Source organism: Equus caballus, chromosome 30, assembly GCF_041296265.1.
Source record: "Equus caballus isolate H_3958 breed thoroughbred chromosome 30, TB-T2T, whole genome shotgun sequence".
Classification (NCBI taxonomy): Eukaryota; Metazoa; Chordata; class Mammalia; order Perissodactyla; family Equidae; genus Equus; species Equus caballus.
The window spans coordinates 37,573,481-37,594,297 of NC_091713.1; the positions used below are offsets into that span (position 1 = coordinate 37,573,481).

Genomic DNA, 20,817 nt, shown 5'->3' on the forward strand with positions numbered 1-20,817 from the left:
TGCCTACATCCTGGGGCCAGCGGGGAAGATGAGGGCACAGGGAAAGGCCAGGAGGGAGGGTGCGCCCCTGGGACCATTGGGCGAGTGTGGACCAAATTATCCCGCAGTCCTCTGCTCCAAAGTCCTGAGGCACCTGCAGAAAGAGGAGTCGGCGGGGGGGCGGGGGCGAGGGGAGGCAAGGGAGAGGGGCGGGGCCTGAGGGGGCGTGGCCAGCGCTGGTCTCCCTGGGGGTGGGGTCTGCGTGTTGGGGCGGGGCCTGCATGGGTCTCCCCGTGGGGGCGGGGTCTGCGGGGCGGGGCGGGGCCTGCATGGGTCTCCCCCCTGGGGGCGGGGTCTGCGCTGTGGGGCGGGGTCTGCTGCCCCTCCCCGGGGCGGGGTCTGCGCGGCTCTCCCCGGGCTTGGGCTTCCTCGCGCGTGCGCATTGGCGCGTCGGGACCATGGCGAGCGACGGGTCTCCCGGCGGCGGCTGCGGCTGCGGCGCGGGCCCAAGGCCCCTGCACTCGGCGCGGGCGGCGGACGTGGCCTCGGCGTCCAGCTTCCGGGCCTTCGAGCTGCTGCACCTGCACCTGGACCTGCGGGCCGAGCTGGGTCCGCCGGGGGCCCGCGGGCTGAGCGGCGCGGCGGTGCTGACGCTGCGCTGCCTGGAGCCCGGGGGCTCCTCCGAGCTGCGGCTCGACTCGCATCCCAGCCTCCGGGTGACGGCGGCGGAGCTGCAGCTGGAGCCGGAGTGGCGGGCCCCGGGCAGCCCGGACGAGCCGTCCAGCCAGGTCGTGCCCTTCTACACGCGGCCCTTCGCGCGCTATGGCGAGGCGCTGTGCGTGGACCTCCCGCGGCCGTGCCGGGCCGGCCAGCACCTGTGGCTGCGGCTCACCTACAGCGTGCGCGAGGGCCCGGGGGTGAGCGCCGGGGGGCCCGGGGAGGGGAGGGGAGGAGGGCGGGAGGAGAGGGGAGGGGGCGGCCACGCAGTTCCCGGGGCCCCGGCCCTCCTCCCCGGCGGCCTGTCCGGTCCAGAGCATCCCTCGTCCCTCCCAGTGTCCACTTGTGCCCGAGGGTCCTCTCCGGGTGACGAACGCCCCACACGCCGGGTGTAACGTCGCGGGGCTCTGGGCCTCGGCGCCTGTGATCAGCTGGGTAACTGCTTTACGGAGCCGGGACAGTGGGGCCGGGACGGTGCCGGTTAGTCAGCGCGATGCTGACTCGGACTTTGCTCTAGGTGCCCTGCGGGTGCCGCGGGCGGAAACAACTCTGAACCCAGAAAACTGCTGTTGTTTCCTCTGTGAAGTCCCAGATTTGACTGAGAAGAGAATTTGAGGGAGAGTGGGAACTGGAATTAGGGTGTACTGGGTTTTAGAGTCACCTGACCTTCTCACTATTGATTGCCTCTTAAATCTTAAGTTGGGGTTGCAAATATGAGAAATAAGAGGATGAAGGTTATGTGGCCTGTCTCTGTGAGAGCCAGAAAGTCATTGGTGGAGGGGCCTTAGGCTGCATTGCTTGTCATTTCCCGGACAGGGTTGGGCCCAGTTTCCCAGGTGCTGTGCACCCACATTTGAAGGCTGCTTTTCAGGCCAGCAGTTCCTGTTCTGCTCTTAGAACTGGCTCAAAGGGCAGTTCTGTTTTCATTGTTCGCCATTCCGGGAATAAATGAACCTTATGATTGAACTCGTTTTAAAAAATGAAAGTCCAAAGCCGTAGGCACTGACCTCTAAGGGAAGGAAAATCCTAGCGCCCTCTAGGGATGATGCAACTGCTGGGAATGTGTCTAGCTGCTCTGCTGTATTCTGGTTCCTGGTTTGGGGCAGGAACTAGAAATTAAATAAGATAACTGGAAAAATGAATCACTTCCTTAATTTGCCTACTGAAAGTGGCACCTCATATTGAATATGAAAACTAAGTAGCTTTCACTTCAGACATAATGGCAGAGATCCACACTTGGCACTGAGGAGGTCCACAGTAATGGCTCTTGTATTTATTCCTTTTTCTCATTGCCACCATCCATTCAGGGCTGTCACTCTAATCACCAAGGGTAACAGCCTCTCCCTGACTTCAGATTCTATAGTGTACGTACTGCCAGACTCCTTCAATCTCCTTCACGTCATTAAAAAGCAAAAACTCAAGCAAAGATGATGAGTAAGGAATTATGATGGAGGGGATGATGGCCAGTATTTATTAAGATGTGCCAGGCACTCGTCTGTGTGCTTGAAGGAAGCTAGATGAGCTGTCTTTATCTCAGTGCCTGATACAGTGCCTGATCCCTCGTGAGGGCTCTGTGTCAGCTCTTATTATCAATTCATTACATTTTTTTCATTAATAGTGTTTCTTTTTTTAAAGATTGGCACCTAGGCTAACAACTGTTGCCAATCTTTTTTTTTTTTTTTCTGCTTTATCTCCCCAAACCCCTCCTGTACACAGTTGTATATCTTAGTTACAGGTCCTTCTAGTTGTGGGATGTGGGATGCCGCCTCAATGTGGCCTGACGAGCGGTGCCATATCCGCGCCCAGGATCCGATTCCTGGGCCGCTGCAGTGGAGCGTGCGAACTTAAGCACTCGGCCATGGAACCGGCCCCAAAAGTGTTTATTTTTTAATAAAACAGTCTAGGCTAACAAAAATTGAGCAGTTAGTACAGAGTTTCCATATACCTCTCCACATGCACGCTATTTCCCCTGTTACTAGCATTTTACAAGTATGATACATTTGTTACAATTAATGAGCCAATATCGATACATTATTATTAACTAAAGTCCATAGTTTTTTCAGATTTCCTTAGTTTTTACTTAGTGTCTTTTTCTGTTCCAGAATCCCATCCAGAATACCACAGTGTAGTTAGCTTTCATCTGTCCTTCGGCTCCTCTTGGCTGTGACAGTTGCTCAGACTTTCTGTGTTTTTGATGACCTTGACAGTTTTGAGGAGTAGGATGCCCCTCTGTTGGAATTTGTTTTGATGTTTTTCTCATGAGTAGACTGGGGTTATCGGGGAGTTTTTTTAGGACTATTTTTTAGAGCAGTTTTAGTTTCACAGCAAAATTGAGCAAAAGTTCGCAGAGAGAAAGTGCCATTTTGTTGCGTCATGTTGAGGGTACATAGTGTCAGCCTGATTTCTGACTGCTGACATTGCCCTTGACCACCTGGCTGAGGCAGCGCTCACCGGGTTTCTCCACCGTGAGTTGCTCTCCCCTCCTGCCCCATATGCATTGTACTCTCTGGAAGGAGACTCGCTAAATTTTTCATACACAAACGAAAACTCAAGCAAAGAAAAAGCCAACATCCCAATGTGACTTCCTTATGCCTCTTAGAAATAGGTCTCAACTACCTCTGTGTTCAAAGCCCTTCGTTACACCTGCACAGGTGTGCCTCCTGCCCCTGTACGAGGAAGCCGCCACCACTTCCCAGAGCCCACCTCTGTCCAGGCCCTTCCTCATGCTGCTGTCCAGCTCCTTGAGAAGGTCCTTGGCATTCCTTCCAGCCAGCTGAGTCCTACCTGCTTTTGAGGGCTCAACCAGCAAGTTTTCTCCCCCTGTGAAACCTTCCTGGAATCATCCAGTCCTTCTCTAAATTCCAAACGGCATTTGATGCTGACATACCTCCACAGTCACATCCCTTATAAGTGAACTTCTTTTTGCTGTTGGTAAAAATTGGGTTTATAATAATTATTCAGATTTGCCATTGCTGCGGGGCTAACAGAAAACAAATTAGAATCATAGCCAGTGCCTATAATGTAAAATATGTTTATTCCGAAAGGGTAAATTCTGGGGGTGGAGAATATGTATTCATCATGGACTCCTTCCAGGCGAGTGATATTAATCACAAATTCAAATACAACTGCTTCCGTATTTATTTTTTGGTGAGAAACTACCCCAGGGAGGACACGGAGGAAGAAGATGGGATGACAGGGTCAGAGGCCGGGTCTGGACTTCTTGAGACGACCCATGGGGTTCAGAGAGGAAGGGACCCATTGAGGTGTCTCTGCCCTGTGAAGTGGCTGCCACGCCTTGGCATGGCTCCCAGATGGATTAAACACACAGTAGGAGAGAACTTCCTAGACGGAGCCAAACTGGCCGGCCGCAAGATCTAAGGATTCTCTAAAATTCTTCCTGCTGGCCGACTCCTTTTCTGTGGCTGGGCTGAGCTCCTGTGCGGGGTGTCAGTTCTGAAATGTTCCGTTCTTTTGGGTTTGCTGAACTCCTCTGTGGGGTGTCGGTTCTGAAATGTTCTGTTCTTTTAGGTTTGCTGGTTGGCTCCTGAGCAGACGGCAGGAAAGAAGAAGCCCTTCCTCTATACCCAGGGTCAGGCTGTCCTAAACCGGGCCTTCTTCCCTTGCTTCGACACCCCTGCCGTGAAATCTAAGTATTCAGCTCTTATTGAGGTAAGAGGGTAGGGCCGAGGGTACCTGCGTTGGGGTTGGAAAGACAGTTTCAGATCTCTCAGGTCACATTCTACTGGTAAATAATTACCTCCCTCCAGTGGCACCTCTGAAAAATTCCTCCACCTACGGAAATCTTATTTGTGCTAAATCCCATCCATTTAGCACAAGTTTGGTTTCTTGGAACCCTGGTGCTCCCCAAGATGGGCTCCAGGTTGTGATCACCACCACGCAGGCTGCTGGCCATGCTGTGCTCCCAGCTACTCAGAGGGAGAGTCTCTCCAGGGGAGACCTCCTGAGCTTTCCCTGTTGGCAGGTCCCGGATGGCTTCACAGCCGTGATGAGCGCTGACACCTGGGAGAAGAGAGGTCCAAATAAGTTCTTCTTCCAGATGAGTCACCCCATCCCCTCCTATCTGATAGCCTTGGCCGTTGGAGACCTGGTTTCGGCTGAAGTTGGACCCAGGTAGGAGACCGAGACCCTGCGGACAAGGATGGCTTGACCGCTGAGGCAGGAGGCCTCTGACTGGAGGACCTGCTGGGGGGGTGGTCCTGGGGGTGGTCTCGGACCCTCTCTGCGTCTTCCTGCAGCTGGTGGCTGTGCTCTCTCCCTCCCTGCCTCTCTCCCTCCCTCCCCCCAGTTCTAGCCCTGCTGTCGGGAATGCGACCCGACCCCCTCGGTCCTGGGCCACCTTGCAGGGTGACACTGCAGCATAGGCAGCGGTTGTAGAGGACTGATCTTTATTAGTATCTTTAAGTCTAAATTCCCTTCTGGCAACTATACTCACTTTTTTATCTTTTTTACTAAATCTCCCTATTTTCTCTCGTGCTTAATTCCTGGAAAGTACGCCTTTGATCCCATTGTTTTTCTGTAGGGAGGACAATGGGAGCTCCTTTTTTTGTCTGCTCCAGATGCATAAATCTGAACCTGTGTGACAGAGAGAGCATGCAGTTAGCTGGGTTCTTGCTGGCTGTCATATGATCTGCCAGGATGGCTTAATCCTGACACGAGAGGATCAGAGGCTGCACAGTGGCACCATGACCCTTTTCCTGGCTCCGCCGTGTGCTTCCTCTCTGGCCCTGCTCTCCATTCCTGGAGGTGGTGGTGTCCTTGCCAGGACTAGTTACAAGCCTCAGACCCCCTAACCAGGCTCAGTGGCACTGCCAGGACGATGAATCTTGCTTCCTCGCTATCAGAGGGAGTGGCTGGGATCCCATCGGCATCTGCTGCCAGCACGCCCTCTCCAAACGAGGCCAGTCCTGCTAGACCAGTGCCTCCTTTCATGGAGCGCTGCCTTCCTGGCGGAGAGGGTAGCGGGTAACCAAACAAGGGTCCACTTTGCAGTTGGCAGGAAAATAGATAAGTATAGAATGTCCCTGGAGAGAACTGACTGCGGTGGGTTAGTGAGAGACGCACTAGGAGTGGGAGATGAGAGAACCTGTTTCCTGAATACACTGGAGAATGATGTAGTCAGGGGCCGGCGCTGTGGCCAATTGGTTAAGTTCACGTGCTCTGCTTCGGCAGCCTGGGGTTTCGCTGGTTCGGATCCTGGGCATGGACATGGCACCGCTCACCAGGCCGTGCTGAGGCAGCGTCCCACATGCCACAACTAGAAGGACCGACAACTAAAAAATCCACGACTATGTACTGGGGGTATTTAGGGAGAAAAAGCAAAAAAAAAAAAAAAAAAGAAAAAAGAAAAGAGAATGATGTAGTCAAATGACAACACGGTACTTCAGTCCAGGTGACAGGATCCATTTAACTGGTGGTGCTGGTGTATTCCTTCCCCCGTCAGATGGACAGTCCTGGCCTCCTGGGTCACATCTTAGGGTCTTGTCGGGGTTTGTTGACTGGGAGGGCCCCTAGCAGAGTGTGGCTCCAGTCCCAGTGCCTGTGACCCCAGCAGGAAATCCTGGGCAGAAGAGAGTAATGGGTATCTCGCAGCAGTCCCTCTGATGCATACTGTCTTCTGATCCTTGACAGACTCAGTGAGGGCATCAGTGCTGTCTCCATCTCACATGTAAGCATAGTGAGGGTTTCATGAAATGGCTTGTGCAAAGTCGCATGGTTGGCAGAGCTGGAATTCCCGTCCAAGTATTTCTATTGCAGATCCGGTGCTCCGTGCACTGCAATCCTGGCGATGAGATTCCAGCCTGACTGAGAGCATCCTGGTTTCTTCTGACAGAAATCTCAGTACTAGCGGAAATATCCTGGATGTCCGCTATCCAGCCCCGCCTGCACCTTCTGGTTGTAGCAAGCTGAGGTGCCGTGGGTGGAAGGACGTTGTTAATTATGATGCCCACGCTGGGGAGGGGACAGTTCACAGACTCATTCCTTGAAGACTGACTCCTGTGCTGTGGTCCTTTCTCAGCCGGGTACCCTGTCGCGTCATCTTTGGTGACTTTTTTCTCTGCGTGATGACACATCTAACACCCTGGGTTCCCACACTCCGGGCCACACTCAAGGCCCGAGGGCTGGACTTAGGGTTATTGTGAACTGTACTGAGTTGGAAATCTCAGACACCTTGAGCTCGCTCATTCTCTGACCCCACCCTGCTGACCTTCCAGCCCTCTGGTGGCCTTGCTCCCACTGTTTCTGCTCCTCCAGCTCCTGGAGGCCTCCGTTTGGCATGCTGAGCCTCTCCTCCTGGGCGGTCAGCTCTCCGGCCCGACTTCTCTCCTTGGCCCAGGCGTGTGTCGATCACATCTGCCTCAACACCCCAGGCCACCTTGCTGTGTGTGTCCTGCTGCTGTGACACACAGCTCTGGGTCCTGCAATTCCCCTCCCCCTCTTCTATGGGTCTTCAAGAGATGGAGAAAATAACGAAACTGCACTGGTACCGCTACACAGTGCTGGGTTTTTGGTGAAAAGTTGGAATTAAAGAAAAGTTGAAATAGATGTTTGGGTGGTTTTCAAGAAAACTGTAACAAACGTAGTCTTCAGCCCCAGCTGTGCTTTCAGCGTCACTCAACTGTCCTTTTGTGTATCTTGCTGAGCCTCACTCCAGGAGGATGACCTCATCTCCTCCCTCACTGAGAATATTGGATCCGTCAGTCAGATAGGATTACGTCAGCGTCCCGTCCTCCAGGGACAAAGCCATCCTCATGGGCTCTCATCTTTCCCTCGGCCCTCTGGACCCTGACGAGGGTCCTTCCTTCTGTTTAAAGCCAGTCCGGGCCGAGATTCACTCCCTCCCTGTATCCTCGGCTCTTTGCTCCCTCGCCCACCCCTCCCTTCAGATCGCAGCCCCACCTCCTTCCAGCCCCAGCCCTGTTCCAGGCTCTCCAAAACAAAGCAGAAAATAAGCTTGAACCCCAGACACACTGACTCCACAGTCTCCCCCAGCTCCCGCCTTCCCTTCCTGCCGCGTTCCTTACAGAGGAGGGGACACACGCGCCCTGTGCACTGGGCTGGGATCCAGTCCCCATCATGCGTTGACACCCCTGTCGTGAGAGAGCCCATTGGCCTCAACACGAACGACACACGGGTACTTTCCGGCCCTCGTCTTAGCATCCTGCTCTTCATCATCGGCCTCTGTTGACCTTCCTCTGGCTTCGTGACACGACTGTCCTGGTTCTGGGGTCCTTTGTGCACTCTTCTCTGCCCAGCGCCTCGTGTGTGGTGGCCCCGGCTTCCGTCCTGGACCCACTCTTCCCTCCTGTGTGTTTTGCTTGGGAAGCTCACGCACTTTTGTAGGTTAACGTGTTTTCTGTGCTCGGCTGTCCGAGTGAGCTCTTCTTTTTTTTTTTTTTTTTTTTTTTAAAGATTTTATTTTTTCCTTTTTCTCCCCAAAGCCCCCCAGTACATAGTTGTGTATTCTTCGTTGTGGGTTCCTCTAGTTGTGGCATGTGGGACGCTGCCTCAGCGTGGTCTGACGAGCAGTGCCATGTCCGCGCCCAGGATTCGAACCGACGAAACACTGGGCCGCCTGCAGCGGAGCGCGCGAACTTAACCACTCGGCCACGGGGCCAGCCCCTCCGAGTGAGCTCTTCTGATCTCCGTCAGTCTGATAACATATGTCACTCGTTGGCTTTGAACACCCTGAAGCTCTGCAGGTCCAGCTGTGTGATGAAGCCCCTGAGGCCCTCGTGACCTGAGCCTCTGAGCCTTGCGGGCCCCTCCCACCTGTGCCCCCCCCACCCCCTGCCTTGATCTGAGTGTGAGCTCTCAGGAGAGCCCAGACGCTCAGCCATCGCACCTGCACGAGCAGTTTTCCCGGCCAGGCCTTTGCATCTGCTGCTTGGGAAGCGCCCGGCACTGTGTCTCTGCCCCACTCCTCCTGGAGCGGCTCCTGAGGTTCTGCAGGGGTGGGAAGAGGCCCTTCCTCCTCCTTGCCTCGAACCCGGTGCGCCGCTGTCGACTCAGCGTGTCGGGTGGGAGAGTGGCTCCGCGGAGCAGCAGGTGCTCTTGGCTACAGGATCCTTGGGTTCGGGGTCCGGTCACCCTGGAGTTCAGCCATCGGCCTGGGCCGGTCATGTCCCTCTCGGCCTTGACCTTCGTTGGGTTGGATCTGCTTAACTTCTACCCACTTTTCACCTCTGTTTCCCCATCTTTTTATCATGAAAAATTCCTACAGAAAATGGAAAGGATGATGCGTTGAGCACCTGTATGTCCACGCCTTCTGCCGTATGTCTTCTTTGTGTGTAGGTTTGGTTTTGGTCTTGCTGGACCGTCTGAAAGCCGGCAGATCAGGATGCTTCTCCCCAGCACACACCTTCCCCCTCAGAGCCACGCCCCGTTACCCACCGGAGGCAGTTAACACGTTCCCGTTAATAGGCTTATCTCTAAAGTGTCTTTCCATTGCAGAGATTCTATTATGAGAATCTCTTCTGAGAGCCAGGAGCAGGAAACCGTCTTTACTCTATAAGCCACTGGATGAGGGGCTTTCTGTGCTGTGTGATGTCATCCCCACCACTCATTTTACAGATGAGGAAGCTGAGGTTCAGAGGGTTGGATAACTTTTGCCACATTGCAGTCTATGTCATAGTCATAAAATCGTAGCCCTGTGGGTCTGAGCCCAGGGGCAGTCCCCACCTCCCCGGGCCCTCCCCAGGACTGTCATGGGTGCAGTGTCTCCAGGTGATGAGCAGTCTCTGGGGTCTGTGCATGTGACCTGATCTTGCATCTCCTGGCTCTGTGGCTGCCACACTGTCACGTGTATTTGGCTCAGATACGAGACGGGGGCCAGCTTTCTGCAGGGGCTTTCACGATCGGTCACCACCATGGTCCCTAAGCAGCACTCTGCTCTCTCTGTGTCCTCATCTCCAGGAGCCGGGTGTGGGCCGAGCCCTGCCTGATCGAGGCCGCCAAGGAGGAGTACAACGGGCTCATAGAAGAATTTCTGGCAACGGGGGAGAAACTTTTTGGACCCTACGTTTGGGGCAGGTGTGGTATGCCCTTGACTCTGGTGTCTCTTGTCCAGCGGAGACCCCGCTTTCCTGCTGTCCCCCCTCTGGTGCTGCTTTCTTGTCCTTCTGTCTCCTGGAGCCAAGTGCCCCAGCCCCAGACGTGAGGGCCAGAGGGAGAGGAGGAGGATCAGTGAGGCCTTGCTCCCTGTTGGGGAGGAGGGACCGTGGGTGGGTGGGGGGGCTGTTGGAGTGAGGGACGCGTGCCCCGCAGTTGCTGAGTTTGAAGAAACGCTGGCAGGGGACTTTGCTGACTTATCTTTCCTGGAAGCAGCCCCATGCTCCGTTTTCTTCTTTGACATCTTCAGACTTTAAACCTTAAACCAAAGGCTTCTTAAGGTCTTTGTGACCCCAAGTGGGCCACCTGTGGGCTCAGTGTGATAGAGCTGAAAATGTACCAAGAGCAGAAGGTTTTGGAGAGCTGTCTCCATGACAGCAAGAGCCCCCTGGGAGACGGAAGTCCCAGCAAGCCGGGGGGCCACAGGGCAGCGGGACTGAGGAGGCTGGGTGTCACTTGAGGTGCTGGCCCAGGGACGAACGGTGCCTGTTCAGTGGCGGCATCTCTTGGGGCTGGAAGGAGGCTGGGAGAGTCATGGCTGGGAAGGGAGCAAGAGTCCACCCTGGGCAGCCGTTCCATGACCTCTCGCCTTCTTGGCAGGTACGACCTGCTCTTCATGCCACCATCCTTTCCGTTCGGAGGAATGGAGAACCCTTGTCTGACCTTTGTCACCCCCTGCCTGCTAGCAGGGGACCGCTCCTTGGCCGATGTCATCATCCATGAGATCTCCCACAGTTGGTTTGGGAACCTGGTCACCAATGCCAACTGGGGTGAGTTCTGGCTCAACGAAGGCTTCACCATGTATGCCCAGCGGAGGATCTCCACCATGCTGTTTGGTAAGCCGGCTCTCTGCCTGCCTGCTCCGCAGGACCCTGTCCCCGCTTCCTTAGCCTGTGAGGCCACTGTTGCCTCCCTTGGGGGTTTCTGAATACAAGTGGGCGTGAAGGGCGGTGGCAGTCATGCAGAAAGCTCCAGTGAAAGGCCATAGAGGACTAACTCTGGACAAAAGCTGTTTAAGTAAATGCTTCCCGCTTCACTGCAGGTTGCTGAATCTGCCAGGGCAGTCGGGGAGGGATCTCACTGACTGAACCCCGAGGGGAACTGACAGGGAAAGGACCCCTCCTCCAAGCAGAGCCCACACTTGGTGCTCTGCTCTCCCTACAGCCGGGCCCAGCCTCAGGGGGTCAGCTGCCCAGGGTCGTCCACGCAGAGAGCTCGTTGATTTCCTGCGTGAATCATGAGAGTGTTATAGCCCTTGCCTCCCACTGCACACCTGCACACCCGCTCTGTCGCAGGCACCCGAGAAAGCACTCATCATTTGACAATTTCACGGTAGCCCCACAAAACAGGTATCATTACTATTTCCATTTTGTATATGAGTTCACTGTGACTCAGAGGGTGGACAAGTGTGCCCGGGCCACCTAGCAAAGGAAGGCACAACCTCGAGTCGAGCCCAGGTGTGCTTTCAAAAGGCTTTCTCAACCCTCTCGTTATTGAAAACCCACCATGCATCACGTGCTTTTAAAAATATAACATTTGTTATTTTTATTATTTCTCTGATTGAAATCTATTTTGGTGTAAATGGAGGGCCCACACACAAATTATCCATAATCTCGCTGTTTGGAGATAATCAATGGATGTCCTTTCAGACGTTTTTCTGCGTGTGCGAGTCATCAGACCGCACATGGTTTTCCAGCTGCCTTTTTTTTCACCTTAATCAAGTTACGCATTTTCCCAAGTCATTGAATTTTCTTCTGCAGCTGCATAGTATGGATGTTTCGTAATTTATTCAATCAATAGGTTGTTTCCAATTTTCCGATGAAATAACATTTTGACAAATGTCTTTATGTATGAATGTTAATACATCTCTCAGATGATTTCAATAAGGACAAATTCCTAGAAACATCGTTTTTGGACCTGAACATGTTAAAGGCTTTTTAGCTCATGTCATCCGTTGCCTCCCAGAAAGTTTGTTCAGATTTCCGCTTTCCTCCCAAGTGTATCAAGCAGGAGCCTAGTTGTGAATGTCCTGAACAGCCACCAAGAGTCCCGCAGGCCCGTGTTGTCATCCCAGGGTGCAGACGGAGGAACAGGCCAGGAGAGGTTAAGTCAGGTGTGCAGAGTTGCAGCATCGTAAGGGGCAGAGCTGCTGCTTGAGACCTGGTGCCCTCCCCTCCACCGTTCCCTGCCACCTTAGAGCCAGGAGGAGACTCAGTGACCCCTGGAACAGCTGTGGGTGACAGTTTCTCTTGTCTGACGGGAACAGACAGATGAAGATACCCTGTTTTCATAGAAGATCACATTCCTATCTCTAAAAATAGAAATACATGGCTGTGGAGGTAACTGTCAGAGGGAAAGGTGGGACCCCAGTCCTCACGTAGGGCAGAGCCCGACAGCCCGAGCCAGCCAAGCGCCTCGTAGCCCAGAGCCATGAGAGCTGGGGCTACAGAGTCAGGGTCTCTGGTGGGAGGGCAGGTGACGGGGCCCCAGGGGGTGGCAGTGGTCAGCTTCAGGTGTCTGGCATCGTTCTTCTTGTGGCCGCGAGGGGGCAGCACAGCCTGTCCTGCCAGGAACCGTGCTGGGAGGCGGTGACAAGCTTTCTGGTCCTGTGGTTTCTTTCTGCCCCAGGGGCCGCTTACACCTGCCTGGAAGCCGCCACTGGGCGGGCTCTGCTTCGGCAGCACATGGACGTCAGCGGCGAGGAGAACCCGCTCAACAAGCTCCGGGTGAAGATCGAACCAGGTCCGCGGCTCCTGTTCCCACCCCTCCCCTAGCCAGCTTGGAGCCCACGCTGGCGAGCGCCGTGGTGACCAGCGGGAGGAGCCCTCCGGGCTCCTGGCAGCCGTTCCCCAGCCCCTGGGCAGCGGGGGCCGTGGCCGATCCGGCAGAGACGAGTTCTGTCCGGCTCTGTGCGGTTCCTAATGACTTCCCTGTCGCTTTGCATTCGTACAGGTCCATGTCGCTTTATGAGACTCTTTACCACTCCTTTTCTGTCGTCAAGTCAGACCTGTGGGTTTTGTAGCTCAAGTGTTAGCCTTCCTTTACAGAGGATGTGACTGAGCGCCCAACAAGTTAAGTGACTTGTCCAAGGTCGCGTGCGTGTGTTTGCTAACATTGCTCTTTAGCTCGCGTGTGACTAACCGAAAAGCTTTCTGTGCAACTGAAGCTCCCATTCCCTGGTGCCACTGACTATGAAAATGAGCTTCTTGTAGACTGGTAATCCGTTTATTTTAGTCCCAGAGCATTCGTAGAAACAGCCCCTTCTTCTGGGAGGGGACATGAGTGTAGGAGCCCAGCAGGGCTGCAGAGGCGTGGAGCCCTCCATCCTGAGTCGATGGAAGTGCCCAGGCAAAGCATTTCCAGGAACGAGGGAGCTGGCCAGACCGCACGGGAGGCTGGGGTCTGTGTCTTCCTATCGAGGCCACAGCTAATGGTCCTTTAGGGTCGCCTTTGAAGGGCCCCGGAGAGGCCGGGATGGGTCTGGAAAATCCCTGGCCTTGCCGGCCCTGGGCACGCTGAGCTCTGATGTCTCCCGTTCTCCTCTGAACGGGGGGCCCGAGCAGGACCAGGTGGCGAGGGGTCACCAGCGTCAGGTCCCGTCTGCCTCCTCTGCAGGTGTCGACCCGGATGACACCTACAATGAGACCCCCTACGAGAAAGGCTTCTGCTTTGTCTCGTACCTGGCCCACTTGGTGGGTGACCAGGCACAGTTTGACAACTTTCTCAAGGTATGGGCAGCCCAGAGATGGGCGGGAAGGAGGAGTGACCAGTCAGGCAGCTGGGCCATGTCGGAGGGTGGACGCCCTGAGAAACGGGGTCCCCCCCCCGCCACGGGACCCCGAGTAACTGAAAGTCCCTCTCTCCTCACAGGCCTATGTCAATGAATTTAAATTCCAAAGCATCCTAGCTGATGACTTTCTGGAATTCTTCTTGGAATATTTCCCTGAGCTGAAGAAAAGGAAGGTGGATTCCATTCCAGGTGAGTGAGGAACCTGCCCACAGGCTTCTAGGCGATGCGAGAATTCTCTCTGGTTTACTTTTGCAAAGACCAGGTGGGGTGCAAAAAGATGGCTTCGAGGTCACCCGGTCCTGGCACTTTGGGGAACAAACAGGGTGCTGGGCCTTGTTGCACAGCCACTTCTCTCAGCTCCTCCTCCCCCTGCTTTCCTTGCTCGCTCCTGGACACGCACAGGGAGACCTATAACTCTGCTGCCCTAGCTGAAACGCCCAGGCAGCGACAGCAGCAGCCATAAGAGGGTGGAGTTGCCTTCTAAAGGAAGGACAGTCCCGGTGGCCGCCCTGACTTCGGCTCGGGAGGCACTGCTCGTGAGGGAGAGTGGAGAAGGTCCTGTCATGGATGTGACAGCCCAGGAGACACTGCCACAGTGCTGGGAGCTGCCTCGGTGGTTTCCATCAATGGTTGGGTAAAGCCAGCCTCCCTGACGGCCGGGGCTGCTCCGGCCCCGTTGCACCCGCCCTCCGGTTGGAGGCCGCCCTCCAAGGTCAGGAGGCTCTGTAACTGATGGTGGATAATAATTGCTGAGTGCCCACTGCGCACCAGGCAGCGTTCTGAGTTCTTCTTGTGCGTTTGAGCCTCACAGCTGCCCGCCCAGGCGGGGCCCCTCACCCCCATTCTACAGGTAAAACTGAGGTGCAGAGACGTGAAGTACTTGCTGGGACCTCCCAGCTGAGTGATGGCAGAGCTGGGGTAGGAGCCCCGGAACCTGGTCCTGGAGGCCAGGGGCTTCAGCCCTGTGCTATGCTGGTCATCTGGGGAGGACGTGACCTTGAATGAAGCTCGGAGAGCATCCGTCCACCGGCTCTGACAGCACCGTGTTGATGTGGAGCTAAAAACATTCTCACAGTAGAAAAGGGGGCAGTCCAGTCTAACTCTGACCGTCTCTAGGTGTCATTGCTGCTGGGCCCCTGGGAGCAGGTGGCTGCGTGGGAGAGTGGTGTCCCCTATGGACGGAGAGAGGCAGGCAGGAGCCCGAGGTCTCTGGGAGCTGCTTGGGCACGCTGCCCGCGACGCTGCCCGAGGGTCCTGACGGTGTCTTCTCTCTTCTCCCAAACAGGCTTTGAGTTTGATCGATGGCTGAATACCCCTGGCTGGCCCCCCTACCTCCCTGATCTCTCTCCTGGGGACTCACTCATGAAGCCCGCCGAAGAGCTGGCCCAGCTGTGGGTGGCCAAGGAGCTGGACATGAAGGCCATTGAGGCTGTGGCCATCTCTACCTGGAAGACCTACCAGCTGGTTTACTTCCTGGATCAGGTCCTCCAGAAGTTACCCCTCCCTCCCGGTAAGGAGAGGGGCTGCTTTCTTCTACGGGTGATCAGAGTTCCTGTGTGCAGAGCTGGATGTCAGCGGCCGGAGGAGACTCGGGAAAAGCCGCTGTGGCGCCCGCCCCGGGGACTGCCAGGAGTGAGGGAGGGTGGCAGTGGGCAGAGCAGCCGCAGAAGGATGGGGGTCATCCACGCAAACGCCCTGGGGACAGAACAGAAAGCCTAGTGTTCAGTGCGTCCTCGGGGTGTGCGGGCAGTTCTTCTGAGCCCTGTACATCTGTCCAGTCATTTCATCCTCGTCGCCGCTCTGTGGGGTCGGTGCTGTGACTGGGATCCCAGGTAATGGAGGAGGAGCCCAGGGCCCACGAGGGCCCACGGCCAGTCCGTGGCGGGGCTGGGATTCGGACCCAGGCGGCGGAAGCTCTGAACCACTGAGGCCTTGTTGCTGCTCAGCCAGAAAGGCTGTCCACCAGGGTGTCGTTCTGAAAAAAGGTTAAAGCCTGGATGAGCGTGAGCAGGGTCGGGGAAGGAGAAAAAGTGGGGCAGGATGTACTGGGGGTGTGTGTGCTTTGGTCGCGAAAGGCAAATAGGATGATTGCAGAAGGTCTGTGATAACGTTAAGAGGAGTTTGGTGGAAGAGCCTTAGAAATTAAGGGCAATGGGAGAAGAGGCCTTTACTGTCAGGAGCGTGAAGGAGCGACGGGAGCGGAAGCGGGTGGTCGGGACGCCTTGAGGTGGTTCCTGGGACCTGGGGAGGGCTGCGGGCAGATGTGCAGAGTCCGAGAGTGGGGCCCCTCGCCTCTGGGGTAAGTCTGGCCTCAGACACATGGCTCTGCATCATCAGTGACCCATCTCTTGTTTCCAGGGAACGTGAAGAAACTCGGAGAGATGTACCCAAAGGTCTCCGACTCCCGGAATGCAGAGCTGAGGCTCCGGTGGGGCCAGATTGTCCTTAAGAATGACCACCAGGAGGATTTCTGGAAGGTGAAGGAATTCCTGCAGAGCCAGGTGGGTGACCCCTGGGACACATGGTGGGCGACCTCTGGGGCACACGGTGGGCGACCTCTGGGGCACACGGTGGGCGACCCCTGGGGCACACGGTGGGCGACCCCTGGGGCACACGGTGGGCGACCCCTGGGGCACACGGTGGGCGACCTCTGGGGCACACGGTGGGCGACCTCTGGGACACGCGGTGGGCGACCTCTGGGGCACGCGGTGGGCGACCTCTGGGGCACGCGGTGGGCGACCTCTGGGGCACGCGGTGGGCCTCTGGGGCACGCGGTGGGCGACCTCTGGGGCACGCGGTGGGCGACCTCTGGGGCACACGGTGGGCGACCTCTGGGGCACACGGTGGGCCTCGGGGCTGGACTAGCCCTGGAGCTGAGGCCGGGGGAGGGGCCTCGGTGGATCCTCCCAGCAGCCTTGTTCTCAGCGTGGCTGGTGGGGGCGCAGCCCGGTGGGGAAGAAGCCTGTGGACTCAGGGAGCCCCCTGCAGCTCAGCTGGTGAGGCCGGAGGGAGAACAGCTGGTGGGAGCGATCCCCAAACTGGGAAGCGGGGTCCTGCGTCGGGGGGCTGGTCCTGGGGAGAGGAGCCTTGGGAGGCTCAGGTGCCAGCCGGGTCCTGGGGCAGCCGTGAGAGTCACACTGCTGGGGCCGGGCTGGGGCCCTGAAGGTGGCCGTCCTCAGACTGCAGAGCGGGAGGAGCGGGCTGCACAGAAGCCATGCTCAGTCTCCCCCGTCTGTGTGCTGCGGCCCTGCAGGGTGTCCTGAGCCTCTGAAGGCGTCCCCTTGTCTGCAGGGACTCTGATGTGTCGCATGCTGCCATGCCTTTGCCCCGTGTCTTTGCTTGGCCTGGCTGCCGTGGGAGCGTGCACGGCCCCGGTATCATGCGCTGCAGCCCTCGCCCCCCGCTGCTGACTTGGGGGCTGAGCACTTGCAGCTCTCTCCAGGTTTGGGTCCCCTTCATGTTGTTGAGCGTACACATCCTTTGCCATCACGGATCGAGGGGGATGCTGAGGTCTGTCTGCACGGATCTTTGGCCCCAAGAAGATGCCAGAACAAGAGTGCTCAGTCTGGGAAGCCCCTCATTCCAGTGCTGACCCCATATCCCTTTTGGACCTGCCGTGACTGCTGTCCTTGGGGCCAGGGGGCGGCACAGACCCGCCGAACAGGCCGCTGAGGCTGTGCGCGCTTGTGTTTCTTGCAGGGGAAACAGAAGTACACCCTTCCGCTGTACCGTGCCATGATGGGTGGCAGCGAGGTGGCCCAGGCCCTCGCCAAGGAGACCTTTGCGGCCACCGCCTCCCAGCTCCACAGCAATGTTGTCAACTACATCCAGCAGATCCTGGCGCCCAAGGACAGTTAGCGGCTCCTGGGCGTGGCCGCCGCCTCCTAGACACTGCCAGCTTCCAGGGTCGTCATGCCCGAACCCCAGCTCTCCAGCCGAATTCACCCTCCCGAAGCCTGTGTCTCCTCTGATCCTCTGTTCTCTGGGCTTGGCATCTGCGACCGGGGGCCTCTGCCTGGCGGGCGCCTCTCTGGTCCCCAAATCCTGAGACCGGGCCCTCCCGTGGCTCTCCACAGCGGGCCACCAGTCCTCTCCGTCCTCCCGCTGGAGTCTCTGGGGAAGGCAGAGCGGATTTCTTTCATTCTTTTCCTTCTTTTGCTGATTCTGGAAGTAATATGCAAAGGGATGCTTTCTGATAATACTTTTTTCAGGCTCATTCTTCATTTTAATAAATATTTTTAAGTGAAAAGTATCTGAGTGGGAGTGATGGATTGAGCGACTGTGAGATTTCTTCTCTGGGTGTCCCTTCTGCGGGCAGGTGTCCTGAGAAGGTCTCCGGGGGGCGCCCAGACGATGAGTGTCTGCCTGTCTTTAGGGAACTCCCAGGCCAAAGGAGGGCTCCTGCACAGGCGCAAGAAATCATACAAGGCGGCATGGCCATAGCGTGGCCGTTGCAGGAAAAAGGCACAAATGAATTGCCTCCCAGTTCTGTATGAAGCAGGTGACTTCTCCATCTGCGACCTCATTCCTGCTCATCTTTTCCACCGCCAGAACCCAAACGTGCGTTTTAGAGTCCTTTCTCTGTCCTTTTCACTGTCCCTAGGGCCTCGCCTCTGGCCCCAGACAACTATTTTAATGGCATGGCGATGAATCTGTTCAGAACTCGGCATGAAGCTCTGAGCTCCTGGGTTCCACGTGGGGTCTAAGGTGTCAGCAGCTTAGGTGGTGGGTGTGGGATGAGGGGAGGGCTGCAAGGACATACTTAATACGTATGCTTAAGTTGCCTTTCCTATACACAGCGTTGTCCTGAGCCGGTCCCCACGTAGCTCTGCCCTTGGCCTCAGGGTTCCCAGGACAGGCCCTTCCCTTCCCAGTGGAGCAGAGCCCCACGGATGGATTCGCTCTCAGTCTCGGCAGAAGCAGGGTGCCGTGGTGCAGGGGGTGGCGGGCGACGGCCTGGTCCCCGCACGCCAGGCGTCCCCAGCAGATTTGGAGGCCCAGGGTTCAGAGTCCCTCTGGGCCCTGGCGTTTGGGTAGCAACCTGTTTCTCTAGTTTTTTTGGGGCTGTTCCTGACAATACGTCATCGGCAAGGACTGTTTTGGGGCCATCCAGATGCCACCCCCGCTTGCGACCAGGGGCTGTCTTTCCTTGTTCTGTACAAAAACCCGTAGCATTGAGGAGCCCAGAGCAATGAACGGTCACCGTGGAGGCAGAAGGCCGGGGCTCCTCCTCGACGCCACTCTGACTCCACGACCCGTGAGCCCTCAAGTCCCACGACGTGTGTGTCCTGGGTGGCGTTCCCTGCCCCGTTCCCCACCTTTCCACCTGACAAAGTCCTGCTGGGTGTGCCTGTCCTCTCGTAGGCTGGGGGGCCATGCTCGTGCTGTTCTCCATCCTGAAGAAGAGGCCGTGTGCTGTTTGGGCCAGCTCTGTGGGGACGGGCAGTGGGCTGTTGCCCTTGGCAGGGGTTGGGAAGACCCTGTTCCACGGCTCCTCTGATCCTCTGACCACTATTCTGCAACCTTCTTCCCATCCCCCTCCCCTCCCCTCCAAGGCACTGACCTCAAATGTCAGTCTCTCGCACTTAGCTTCTGTGACATCCCTCCCTACGGGGCCTTCTGCTGATGGAGGTAGATGGCAGCCTATAGGAACTCCCAGTCTCAGCCCCTTTCCTCCCGTGAAGCCCCATGAAGGCAAGGGCACTGCTGCCCTCCTTGTTCCTCTACTCCCTTCTCATCCTGCCCCGAGCCTCAGCCTCGGGTGTTCTCCGGGGCCAGAGAGCACGTGAGCAGTCCTGGGGCTGAAGCCGGTTCTCCCACATTCCAGGGTGAGGACTGGGCAGAGGGTGTGCCCGCCTCGGGCTCCTTGGGGGAGGCCCCCTGAAGGGCCAACTGGGCTCTCGGCCACCCCTGGCCCAGTGGAGGGGGCCCTGGGCCGTAACCCCCTCTCCTGGGCACCCAGTGGATTCAGAGACAAGGAGGGTGAGACGGTGATTCCCCAAGATGAGCTTCTCGGTCCTCGAGCTGAGAGTTAAAGAAGCAGTTGGCTCCGGCAGTGGGGTCACCGTGTCTGTTTGCCCTCCGAGGCCAAGCTTGGCCACAGACCACCCAGAAAGGTGGGAAAGAGACACTCCAATCCGACATCTTAGGTGCATAAGACACCAGGTCTGGAAGAGATCTTGGGGATGGTTAAGTCCAAAGAACCTGTTTTTACAGATGGGGAATCCACGTCTCCCCCAAGACCACATAATTGCGGGGGGTCGGGGTATCTCCTGCCTCCCCACTCCTGTGTGCTGCCCTGCCCAGCCCAGGGTCTCCAGCAGGTCGATTGGCCCCGGAGCCTGGTGTTCTGGGCTGAGTTCATGACCACAGACATGACGGACTCGCTCTGCACAGAGGGAAGGCGAGGGCTCGGGGCACAGAGGCCAGCATAGGACCCCGACGCCAGGAGAGGCTGGGGAGGGAAAGAGCACCAGCAGGTGGGTTTAAATCTCGGCCCCACCACTTAGCTGGCTCCGCGTGGCCTTGGCGGTTTGTCCAGCCCTTCCGAGCAGCAATTTTCTGTCTACACAGTGGAGAGAGCCACACGTCCGTTCCAGGGTCTTTGTGAGGTTTAAATGGAGAGGAGGTTGAAAGCGCCTGTAAACAGTCAGTTCATACTGAGCCTTCCCTTTTCCTTTGAACGGCGTGACCCCGTATTCAGGCCTCTGACCACTAGAGGGTGGCAGGCCGGTTCTAGTGACCTGGGCGGGTAAGGGGAGAGGGAGAGGAGATGGAAGATAAACGCATGCATGTGGATTCCAGCACCTCCAGCAGCTGGGGCACCAAGGGTCGGTCAGGGGCGGAGGGAAGAGGTCCAGGCAGAGTGAGGTCTCTCCAGCAGTGGCTGCAGCAACCCCGAGGTGGATGGGCCTGAGCAGGCAGAGAATATGCCAGACCCTGCCGGCACAGTGGATGCCAGCGAGTGGCCGGCCGCCCCCCCACCACCAGTAGCCCGTGAACATTGCCACGTCTGGAAAGCCTTCCAGCCTGAATCCTGGGCGTGGCGGGAAAAATCTCCACGTCTCCGTACTTCTCTCCCTACCAGGCCCCTTGGCCTCAGATCTCCAGGCTGCTGGGGGCTAGCACCCTTGGTGACCCAGTTCTGCCAGCGGTTCAGGGCCCCCGCCCGCCCCTCCCCTCCCCAGCCCATCCCTGGCCTG

At 56.9% G+C, this 20,817-nt stretch overlaps 1 protein-coding gene across 1 annotated transcript; it reads left to right on the forward strand.

Moving 5' to 3' along the window:
- The first annotated feature begins 349 nt into the window (after positions 1–349).
- RNPEP (arginyl aminopeptidase) lies at positions 350–17,864 on the forward strand. The gene is made up of 11 exons (XM_023632804.2): positions 350–896; positions 4,225–4,365; positions 4,679–4,827; positions 9,631–9,747; positions 10,426–10,661; positions 12,454–12,567; positions 13,441–13,553; positions 13,696–13,804; positions 14,901–15,125; positions 15,974–16,116; positions 17,315–17,864. The coding sequence occupies exons 1-11, from the start codon at positions 438–440 to the stop codon at positions 17,471–17,473; spliced, it is 1,965 nt and encodes a 654-aa protein (XP_023488572.2). The 5' UTR covers positions 350–437; the 3' UTR covers positions 17,474–17,864.
- The last annotated feature ends 2,953 nt before the right edge of the window (positions 17,865–20,817 follow it).

Excerpts from the sequence above, each read along its gene's own strand:
- RNPEP (XM_023632804.2), top strand. The coding sequence starts at position 438 with ATGGCGAGCGACGGGTCTCCCGGCGGCGGCTGCGGCTGCGGCGCGGGC. Across the intron at positions 897-4,224 it reads GCGTGCGCGAGGGCCCGGGG|GTTTGCTGGTTGGCTCCTGA; the intron begins GTGAGCGCCGGG and ends CTGTTCTTTTAG. Across the intron at positions 16,117-17,314 it reads AGGAATTCCTGCAGAGCCAG|GGGAAACAGAAGTACACCCT; the intron begins GTGGGTGACCCC and ends TGTTTCTTGCAG.